This window comes from Gavialis gangeticus, unplaced genomic scaffold (assembly GCF_001723915.1).
Source record: "Gavialis gangeticus isolate Ggan-Ray unplaced genomic scaffold, GavGan_comp1, whole genome shotgun sequence".
NCBI classification, from domain to species: Eukaryota; Metazoa; Chordata; order Crocodylia; family Gavialidae; genus Gavialis; species Gavialis gangeticus.
In genome coordinates this window covers 37,731,200-37,743,057 of record NW_017729029.1, presented here as the reverse complement: position 1 = coordinate 37,743,057, position 11,858 = coordinate 37,731,200, and the positions used below count along the sequence as shown (strand labels likewise).

General features: G+C 43.8%; 1 protein-coding gene across 5 annotated transcripts in view; it reads right to left on the bottom strand.

Annotated features, from left to right (window-relative positions):
* GABRA3 (gamma-aminobutyric acid type A receptor alpha3 subunit) overlaps positions 1-11,858 on the bottom strand; it is a 321,368-nt gene that overhangs the window by 160,924 nt on the left and 148,586 nt on the right. For all 5 annotated transcript variants that reach the window (XM_019521407.1, XM_019521409.1, XM_019521410.1 and 2 more), the window contains one exon: positions 7,882-7,949. In XM_019521407.1, coding sequence (XP_019376952.1) covers positions 7,882-7,949 — 68 coding nt within the window. The remainder of the gene's footprint in view (positions 1-7,881; positions 7,950-11,858) is intronic.

Genomic DNA, 11,858 nt, shown 5'->3' with positions numbered 1-11,858 from the left:
CAGCCTAAAAGCTCTTTACCTCCCCTTATATTCACTTCACATATGTACTTTGCATAGAGTGATCTTTAAAGGAAAGATCTTTTAATCTTCTTTCCTAAGAAAGGGCCTCTATTCCTTTCACTATCTTAGGGGGCCTTTTTAATTAATTCCAGTTTAAGTTAATATTTTTCTTTAAAGTGGAGACCAGAACTGCACACAGGACTCTAAATCAGGACTTACAGATGGATGCCTTATGCAATGGTATTAGTATCTCCTCATCTCTCTACCCGTCATGTCTCCACACCTAGTACACCCTAGGATTGCACTGGCCTTTTCCACATCAGAATCACACTTGTGGCTCATGGGCATCCTGCAATCAACTAAGACAGCCAGGTCTTTGGTCTATTTCAGAGTTATCCAGTCTATGAGTTTGTGACAGATGTCTCCAGTCTTTGAGCCTGTGATTGCCCTCTCTGGCCCCCTTTTCCAGGTGAAGTACAATCCTTCTGGTCTTTATACAAACCAGATCTTTCTCTGGCTCCAAGCTTCCCTTCTTGAGTTACCTGCTACATCTTGTTATTAAATCAATGGAAAAGTCCCTGGGGGAGAGGCATAGCAGCTCTCATGACTGAGACCCCACAAGACTTCCTGATGTGTGGTCTCCTGCAGCTTCTTAGCTGCTGGTCCTCTCCTTACAATATCCTTCAGAACTTGTTAACCATCCTCACAGGACTCACTGTTATCAGTCATATGCCTCTAGTCTCTGTCAGGTAGTTCCAGCACCAGGCTTTTTCTAAGGTTTTTTTCAATCCTTCAAATAAGACCTGCTTATTCCTGGCCTTTCTTCTGGCCTTCTTGTGTTGGAGCCGAAATTGTTCTGAGACTATGGTATTGTCACCAAGCCCCTATAAGTAGGTCAGGAGATGAACTTTCTCTGACCTCTGGATTGGTATCATGCACAGTAATACCTAGAAGCCACTGGAAGATGGTACCCAGTGAAAACCTCAGGGCTGTGTGCAGAGCCCTGGCATGCCGTGCACACTACCCTTATATAAAAGTATTTGATTGACAGAAACTGGGTGGCTGTGGGTGAGTGAGTGTGTAAGGGGCAGAGTGTGTGGTCTGTCTGGGTGGTGCTCTGTGAGAGGAGAGCAAGAGGTGTATGAGAGGCAGAGCTGGTCCACAATTTTTGGGGGACCTCTTCAAAATATAGTTTTGGGGGCCCCTGATGCAAAGAAGCTGGTGTCGGCTGGGGGAGGGGGGATGGTGAGCAGCTGAAGAAGTAGCAGTGGCATCAGCAGCGGGCAGGGGTGGGGGGTGGCAAGTGGCTGGATGTGAAGCCGGCCTCAGTGGCACGGGGGGAGGGAGTGTGGTGGTAGGCAGCCAGAAGCAGGTGGCCGCTTGGCTGTGGGCCCCCCTCTGGCCACAGGTTTCACAGGATAGGATGGGCCAGCCCTAATGAGAGGTAAAGGTAGTGTTTGTGCGTGTAAGTAGTGGAGGTGGCTTTGTGGACAGTTGGTGCAGTATTGTGCCTGTGGATTGTTTGGTGTTGTTTGGCCAATGTTGTGTTCTGCAGGACCAGGCCAGCAATAGAAAGCACCTCAATGGAGGCCATTGATCTAGACAGCATAGCAGAGGTCCACACCATTTGACTCCAGCACATTTCTATCTCCTACCCCTGGTGATCTAGAGCTGATTGTTGCTTGAGTCAGCTCCCCAGACTTTCTCCCCTAGGTGTGCTGTGAACATAAGTTGCGGCTCATAATGCTCTTGTTGGTGTAAGTATCACCCCTCTCCCCTGGGCATGAAGGAACAGGGATCTGATCCTTCCAGTACAGGTGAAAGGAACCTGTATCACCTTGCCCACACACCTGTGTGTGTGTTTATTAGGATTGTTAAGAATTCTCTTGAAATGGTAGAATAAGATCTATTTATCTATGTGTTTATTAGGATAGTTAAGGGTTATATAGAAGTCATAGGATAAGATGTATTTACCTGTGTTATCTTTCTCCTTCCTTTCCCTTTTCATTTCTATAAATACTTACCTGTATTTTAATAAACTGTTTATTTGTTTCAGTTCAGCTCCCTTGTCTGTAAGATTTATTAATTAGCCATAGCACAGGCCAAGTCACTGGGCTAGTAAGTGATAGATATGCCTGGCTCGTTTGCCAAACATGGGAGGGGCCAAATGTCACCCCATTGGACTGGGCTATTAGGTCAGCCATTGGTTTACCCATTTTAATCAGAGACTAAACGAGTCCAGCTTCAACACTTGAGTCCTTTCAGGTATCTCTTTGCTCCAGGAGCAGGAGAATCACTTCTTTGTAATGGTTTTGCTGGAGGTGCATCAATTGATACATGCCAGAGTGGTGTTGGCCCTGCTGGCTACCACATTGCACTGCCAGCTCATGTTCATACTGTGGTCAATTATTAAGTATAGGTCTGTGCTGGCAAGTGATGGGGGATCTTCAGTCCAGCTGCCTGATGAGAGGCAGCAGTTGCACAAGCACCCATGTCACAGATTTTGCCCGTCAGCAGCTAGAGGTACAGGGCCCAAGGACCCAGAACCTCTATCTCCTTGAAAGTTGTCAGGCTTCATGGCCTCAGCAGGGGCTAGCAGGCCTGCAGCTTTCACCCTACTGTGCCTTAACACACATAGTGTCACCCACGTCGTGAGTTTTGCTTGTCTGCAGCTTGAGGTACAGTTTCCCCCAAACCCCTGCACCTATCTCCTTGAAATCTGGCAGACTTTGTGGCCTCAGCAAGGGCTAGCAAGCCTGCAGTTTTAACTCCACTGTGATGTAACACACACGACATGAGTTTTGCTTTCAAGAATTTGGGGTGCAGTTCCTCTGACCACCGTGCACCTATCTCCTTGACACATGGCAGGCTTCATGCTTGGGGCTACCATTCCTGCAAGTTTCATCCAAATCAGGCCAAAAATGACAAAGTTATAGGCTGTTTTGACCTTCCCCATTATATACTATGGGCGAAATGTCGAAACAGTTTTGCTGTTTCAAGAGAATGGAAAGGAAGAGCTGAAACAGAATTCAGAACAGAACGCTGTTCCATCAAAACGTCGAACCACTGGTCGAAACGGGACGCCGCTGTTTCGCACAGCCCTAATACCTGGCTCAAGAAGACCTTGAAATAGGCTCCAAGAATCCATTTTCAAGAACAAGAGAAAAAATCACATTGTAGGTTCTCCTCTTCTTAGCTGTAGTCCCCAGGGCTCCTCTCATGTGGCCACAGAATACAACACTTTGGGATTCACCCCCTCCTGGGGGCTGCACTTGGAGCCTATTCCAGGCAAGCACACAATTTACTGTCACATTTTTCTCCATCCAGATTTGCTACTAAACTTCATCCCAGAGAAACACTGAAGTCTAGACCAGGTTCTTCTCCACTGTGTTGCCTCTCTCCAAAGTCCATTCTTCAGGGTACAAAAATCCTATTCAGTATTAGCTTGCTGCCAAGGAAATGAGGAAGCTGAGGGACAGCCCGACACTAAGTACCAGACACTAGTGTGGGCCTTGTCAGCCAACATTTTTCATGTTGAATAGTGAGAGAGACTGGAGTTTCCCCACATGCTTCAGGGTGAAGCAGCATACTTTCCTCTGTAGTGACTAACCAGCTGATTTTGACAGCAACATAACTTACCTCACCTCCCAGGCCCATCATTGTCATTATAATCTCCCCCTGAATAAGGTTGCACAAGGCAGGGTCGCAATTGCAGGTAATAATGGCTGTACTAGAGCAAGGGGATGGATCATGAGACAGATATAAATGTGAAATGAGTGACTTCCTTAGTTCTCTAACCTAAGGTAAAAAAAAATTCTTAAGAAAGGTGAGAGTTCACTCCTCCTTTCCCACAAAGGTGAGTTTCATTTCTCCCTTGATCACACATTGCTAATTGCATTCAGCACAAGAGTCACATGATATAACACATTTGCTCTGTGTGTGCAAAAATTATATGTAACTACAGCACACAAGGGGGAAAGAATTTATGATTCTTTAACTGTCTTTCTAATTTTAAATTCATTTTGTCAAATCACATAGCAAAAAATACCTTCCTCTCTTCAATACCTCCTATTTCTTGTTCGCAGTTCATTATACATGCTCCCTTAATCAAATATGCTCCACCTTGGAAGTAATTATCAGATACTCCCTAAGGGCTGGGATTGTTGAATATATTAAGGGCCTTTGCTGTGGTGTGAAGGAAAATGAGATGGAATGAGAGAAAAAAACCACAGATGAAATTAGTACTTCTGACTGGAGTGACATGAAGTTAACATTTAACCCTGAGGCGAGTGATCATTCCAAAGCAGCGTAGAAGTCTCTGAGGGGGCTGTCCCCAACATGAACTATGGAGATTTAATTCTCTTCTGACTCCTTTAATTACTGGTGCAGAACCACATGACTGAGAAGCCATTGGTGGCATAGTGGAAGAGACATCCATGGCTGAAGGAACACGGAGAATGAAAACCTTTCAGCTTCCGAGGTGTGGAGGAAAGTTGCTACACAGTATTGCCCTGCTTGCAAAGAATGGATTTTTTTCTTGTCTTCACAGTGTGGTGTCTCTCTAAATCAGGATGAGCATTCATTAGCATGAGGAATCTCAGGACCAAATGAAACTCTAAGGCCCTAAATGCACAGGAGGGCTTCAGTGCTTGCTAATGATCCCTGCATCTTAGCATGGCTTTCAAACAACACAACCAAATACTCTTTTTTCCAATAGATTGCCAGCTTCAAGAAATGTTTTTTGAGACATCTAACCATTAATTATGCTCCACAGTTCTGCTTTAATTAGAAGACAAACTGTTGTGGGAATACAAACCCAGATTCAGTCCTTGGGTCCTTTCATTAATAATTTTCCTTACACATGTCAAAAATATTTGTCAGTTCACTCATTTTCTTCCTCGCTTTGATTTTCAATTTGGAATTGTACTGATAGAATGTTTCCTCTACCTTTTAGCACATTTACCAGTTACACTGGGCCAGATTCTATTGCCCTTCCTCATGCTGTGCATCTTACCTAATGAATAGTCACAGTGGAGAAAATGACTACAAAAAAGGTGAATGGGTGAAAAGAGAGTAGAACCAGACATTAGAAAGTTTTGGTTCTTTTGGTGTTATCTCCCAGATTTCTTTCCTTTTGTCCCAGAGGGACATAGGCAGAGGGCCTGGAGACCCCTCCCACAGCGGGTCCCAGGACAGGGCTGACCCACCACAACAAGAAAGAGAAAAGCCCTGAAGACAGGGCAAGCTTACCTTTTTTACAGACAAAGAAGCCAATGAAACACGCTAGGACAGAATGCCCGTTTGGTTCATCAGCCACTTCTATTTTTGGTTGGGAGCAGTGCAGGTAGATGACATAATCAAAAAACACCGCCCGGCTGAAATAACAGCTGGTGGTGGGGAAATGGATGGGGGAGCACTGCTGGAGGCAGATGGCAAGACTGCTCCCTGAGCCAAACACAGGCTGCACCAGCAACCAGAAAAGAGACTGGAGGACCCATCAGAGGGGTCCAGGGCCAGTTAAAGGAACCACTACATCGGCCGACAGCAAAGCCAGATGAGGGAGGGATACAGGAGCCCCAGACGCCAGAGTCATGAGTGGGATGGGCTGAGGACCCATTCCTCATTTTTTTTACTTTGTATATTAATTTGTTCTGTTATCCTGGGGTCCTAAGACAGGGAGAGGGACCATGAGTGACCCTCATGGACCAGAAGGATCCAGGAGAACACAGCAGGCAGCAGTGCAGGAGAAGAGACCTGGCATATTGCCAGGGGCAGCCCAATGTCCCAAAATCATCCTGTGCAGGGGAAGACCGATGGGAGACAAGCACATGAAGAGAGTGTAGGTGACAACATCAGGGGGTGAGCTGCCTGTCCATTATCCGGCCGTCCTAAAGGCTGGCACATGGCTGAGATGTAGGGGGGTGGAGCACCAAGAGTACCCGCTAGGGGTAGCACCTGACCCGCAAGGGACCACAAGAAGGAGCCCCACCACTGAAAGTCATGGCAGGTGAATATTGAGGTCTCCCTTGGGGTGAACGCCACCCAGCGTCAAGGCCACAGGAACAACATTCCCATCTGATACTGGGTGCATGCTCCAAGGCAGCAAGGGAATTTCTACATGAGGCCAGGCAGGTACACCTGTGTTAGGACTCACTGTATACACAACCTATAATATTGCTTTTCTGGCCAGCCTAATAAAAAGGATTGAAATACCAGGTGCATGTTTCATTTAAATGAGCATAATGGTCAAATATTTGAAACAGAAAATGATGAACATATGCAGCAGTATTAGATTCCTTTCAGTCTTCCTTGGTGCACACACTTTATTAGCATGGAAGACCAGTTGCAAAATGCATTTTCCAAGGACCATCACCATACAGCTGGCATGGTTACCAAAAATTCAGTGGCAGGATTAGTGCTCCCAAAATAGACATGGATTTGAACCACAAGACAGGCTGTTTTAAGGATCTAGCTAGAGACAAAATGGCATTTGAGATTTGCCTTTTTGCTGCTGATGTTGATGATATAAAATCATAGGTGGCCTGTTTTGGAAGTAACAAAGAGTAACATGCCCCAGCAATTACAGGTAGTATAGAGCATTATAAAATATGCTTTAAAAATGTGCTGGCTTTTCCTGGACTTCCTTTTAGTGGATAAATGTGTGTGTTCTTCTCTTCTTCTCCACCTACTTGAAAATTACAACTGGCAGCAGTGATCAACAGAACTAGGGTGAAATCCTGACTCTTTTGAAGTCAATGGCAAACTTCTCATAAATTTTAATAGTTCTCAGATTTTACCCTTAATAAGCAAAGAATAAAGGAGAAACTTATTCACAGATTATTGTATCTGGAACCTAAATGTTGATATCAGGGAGATTCTGAAAGAGTAAAACCAAACTGAGAAGTAGGCTTGAATCCAGAATGGTACAGTATTCTTTGAATTTCTATTGTCATTGCTCTCTACACTAAGGGCCCACATAAAAGACAGAAAGTAATTTCTGGATGCTTGTTGGATGAGGTGGAGTGATCTGAGAGTCCTGGTCCTAAACACACACTACAGAGGACTAGAGGATAATACTGTGGGACAATAATAAACATTACACAGCCCCTGAAGGGAAGCAGATAACAACCCATGCTATGGTTACATGCCCCTCTCACACAACCACTATATACAAAACCTCATCTAGTTGTGTGATTATAGTATACTGACACCTTTTAACTGACAATCTTGACTGCCCTCCTTGGTAAAGATGGTATAACTCCATATGTTCTGGCTTATTGGTAGAGATCTACTAATTTGCAATTTTGTGGATTTCGTGGAAACTGTGAAATCCAGGATTGTCCATGAAATCAACCTAAAAAACAAAATAAAAAATACAATGCTGGCTCCACAGTGGGAGCCAGTGGTTCTTGCTCACCACAGCCCAGCCTCACACCCCACCCAGGCAGGGAAGGCACTGGCTGGCAGGGCAGTATGAAAGGCAGCAGACAGATGGCAGCTGCCTCCTTGTCCTTCCTCCCACAGCCGGGGCCTCTCCTCCAGTTAGCACTGAGGGGCAGGGCCAGTGGAGCACATCATGAAATATCTGTGAAATTTGCTCTTTATGCCACAACCAACCCATGAAAATTGTTTAGTGTCTCTGCAATTTAAGTAGGTCCCTAGCTATTGGTAGTGTAAACGGTAAACAGTTATATCTTACCACAGCCTCATGCCTGGACAGAAATGACAGACAATGTGGAGGGATTATTTACCACATTGTTTGCTTTCTAGTAGTTCTTATTTAGCCCTAAGAAAATGGGACAGGAAAAAAATGTACAGAGACCCTCAGATGCACTTCGCACCCCACTTCTAAGTCACACCTCCCTGGTGAATTGCTCTTACCATGTCTGTGTCTGAGACAGGGCCGAAACTCGTCACGTAAATGTCTGTCTTGACTTCAGTTACACTGTCTGGGACAAACAAGAGAGAAAGCAATTAGAGAACTATATTAATTTGCACCGGAAAGGTTTTAGTTTTTGTTTTGTTTTGTTTTGTTTCTCCATACCAAATGCCTCCCTGGTGTAGTGCTGAATGAGCCACTATGGTGGTCACTACTATATCCAGAAAAATGGCCAATGTTATAATTCATAATTGGGCAAAATCATCTCTGGTGGAACTCCACTGATGTGTGTGGAGTTACACTGGGGAGGGATATGCCCTAGTACTTTCACACAGAGCATATTTATATAATGCAGAGTCACATAATGCATAAGATTATATGGTTCCACACACCTTAAAGATAGAGGTAAACCTTGATGTTGTGCAATTCTTTATAATCCCAAATCCCTTTGTATCTTTCTGTCTGATAAGTAAGAATTTGAATGTCCCTCCCCCCTTTTAGGAAACCCTGATTTTGTTAAAGTTTTGAGCTTTTCCATACATACAAGAGTTAATATTCTGACATCGTTGTGCTCTCATTATATTTGCTCTTTTCCTGTGTACTTCTTTCATGAAGAGAAGAAGCAAAGCTAGCATTGACCTACCTACTCCAATCACTCACATGCTGGACTGCACTACTCTTACTGATGCTGAGTAACACCTTATTCCATGAATAGCCCCATCAAAATCATTGGGAGACCTCAATTCAGGAAAGCACTTACATACATGCTTAAATTTAAACATGTGTTTCAGTCCTCTTGATGACAATGGGACTTAAGCAAATACTTCAAGTTAAGCATGTGCTTATTACATACTGAATTTGGAGCCACAGTTAGCTGCTATTCAAAGTGAATAATTACAATAATAATGTCACCTCACTCATATGGAGCTTTACACTGGTAGGTTTTGAAGTGTTTATAAAGGAAGTCAGTATTGTTATCCCTTTTTATCTACAGAGAAATCAAGGCACAGAAAAGAAGTGAAAAAACTTGCTCAAGATCACCCAGAAGGGCAGGCTCCAGGTCTCCCTAGTCCCATGAACAGATGCGGATCAATTCAGGATTAGACTATATCCTCTTATTGCTTCTGAATGACACTAGTCATTCAAACTGGTACTCATGGAAGAGCCCACTTCAAACCATCGACTGGCATATGTCTTCATCTGAAGTACCTTGCATTGGCTGCTGTTGCAGACACAAGATGGACCGGGTAGAATACCGGTTGATTCAATTATGGAAATTCCTGTCTTCTCAGAGGGATATTTTTCAATGTTTAATTTATTCTGCAATATTATGAGGCTTAGTTTTGTGGTTCAAAGTTTTGCAGCCAAAAATAAGATAATATATTTTGGCAGGTTTTCTCCTTAATGACTAAAATATGTATACATGTCTTTAGTTATTATGGCTGGTGACCTTTTGATGCAGCCTGAGGGTGATATTACTGTGCTATATATAATTCTTGATCTTGTCTTGATACAATAAAAGAAGGTTAAAGAGAAATATATATGCAACACACTTTCAGAAATACACAGTAGTCAATCAGACTACATTCTAAATAAAGCAGGTTTCTTTTGTAACACTTAAGGTTTCTCTCTGTTGCCTCCCACAAGATCTAGAATGAAACGCACAGCTGAAAAGAAAGGTCTCTTAGAGTAAGGTTATTTTCTTTAATGTACTGTACACAATGTTTCCTTCCTTTCTCTCTTCCCTTTGGTTTTCAGGTAGTCTGACATTAATACTTTACAGCAGTAGTTATCAAGCTAGGATCTATGATCATCCATGCTTAACAATGCCCGGCCTTACAAGTTGAAGAATGAAATATTTTGGAAATCAGTGATAGGCTGAGATGTCTGGAAGAAAAGTGGACCCGTGGGATGCCTGAAGGGAAGGGGGATCTGTGGGAGATCTGGAGGGAAGGCAGGTCTGTGGGGCATTTGGATGGAAGCTGGGTCTCAAAAGATCTGTATTTTAGAAAGTAACCTGTAGACATGAAGCACGGGGGAACTGATACAGATATTGCCAAAGAGATGTTAACAGGCTTGTGCTAGAGATGTCTCTGGGATATGCTTTAATGTGATCTCACTGTCATTATTTGTAAGCTGATGTTAGCCATAATCCCAAGGAAGGTGAAAACATGCAAAAGTTTCATTTAAAAAATAAGCCTTTTTTTGTAGTTTCTGCTTAATAAAGTCAATGATAAAAGCACAGATGGGATAGCTGCTATGGTCTTCATAGGGAGTGTAACAATGAAGACTTTGTAACACGAAGAGCTGAAGTATGATTTCTGAAAGTTGTGCAAAAAAAGCCCTTTTTGGGTTTAACCTGATCTACCTGGCCTGTTTAAACTGTTCAGTCACTCAATTCCAGATGCCCTTTTCTTTTGCTGATTACTAGCCAGTTTCCCTGAAACCAATGTATTTATGGCTATCAGCTCTCAGAAAGTTGAGCAAAGAGTTTCCCCGAGTTAAAATTCTCCTTGGCATTGGCATGTGCAAGTCCTTTAAGAGCTGCAGTCATTGAATACAACTTTAAATAGTCACAGACTAGCCAAGATAGCATGGGGAGGAAGAACAAAAAAAGATTTTATCTGCTCTTTTGCCAAATCACTTGCACAGTACAGTAGAAAGTGAAGAAAAAGATTTATTGTTGGGTGAACTAGTTCATGAGCCAGGAGAGTCTTTCCAAAGGAGAAAGTGCCATGTATTCTTTGAGCCATCCTCACATCCCTTTGGGAGTCACCAGCAGAAACTAACCTACCAACACAACTCCTCTGTTACACTGCCTTGTGATGGGTTATAGAAGAGAGCTCTCAAACTTGGAATGCTTTTGGGTAGGAGTGAGGAGTGGAGGCACAGGGATGGGGCTGCTGCTGCATCTCTAACAATGTGTTAAAGGACACTTTAACGTAGGGCAAAACATGCCCATTTAGATGATGAACTAAGGCAGAGGCTATAGGATCCAAGTGTATGTGACTATTTGGCAGTATAAGCTCTTGAGACCAATGGGCATTACCTGTTCTGTTATATACCTGTTCCTTCCCATCTTTTTGCATGAATGATGCTTCTTAAAATGCTATAGAGACAGCTGCAGTCACAGGATGGCAATGTACGGGACACTCAATAAGTGCATCATATTAATAGCTGCACACCCCAGGTTATCTTCAGGGCAAGAGCCAGAGTGATCCATACTAATGTCCAGCAATCACCATCAAAGTAATACAAACCCCATTAGTATATTTCATAGATTTCATAGACATTAGGGCTGGAAGGGACCTTGGAAGATCATCAAGTCCAGCCCCCCATCCAAAGGGCAGGATGTCGGCTGGGGTCATAGGATCCAAGCAAGATAAGCATCCAATTTGCTCTTGAAGGTGTTCAATGTAGGTGCTTGAACCACCTCCGATGGCAGGCTGTTCCAGACCTTGGGGGCTAGGACAGTAAAGAAACTCTTATGTCCAGCCTGAAACACTCTTGCAATAGTTTATAACCGTTAGACCTCGTCATTCCTTGGGGTGCTATGGTGAACAAACATTCCCCCAGGTACTGGTGGTCACCCCTGATAAACTTATAGGTGGCCATCAGATCACCCCTGAGCCTGCACTTTTCCAGGCTAAAGAGCCCCATGGCTCTTAGCCTGTCCTCGTAAGGTCTGTTTTCCTGAACTCTGATCATGCGCGTGGCTCTTCTCTGGACTCTCTCAAGCTTCTCCACATCCTTTTTGAATTGTGGAGCCCAAAACTGGATGCAGTACTCCAGCTGTGACCTCAGCAAGGTCGAGTACAAGGGGAGAATGATGTTTTGGATGCACACATATAATTGAGAGCTCAGTTTCAGACAGTTTAATGTTATGTGTTTCTGCGATTTGTGGTAGGGGCACTTAGTGCCTCAATCATGGGCAACTGATGCCTCCTGAGTCTGGGGGGGGCACCAGATCAGTGATGGG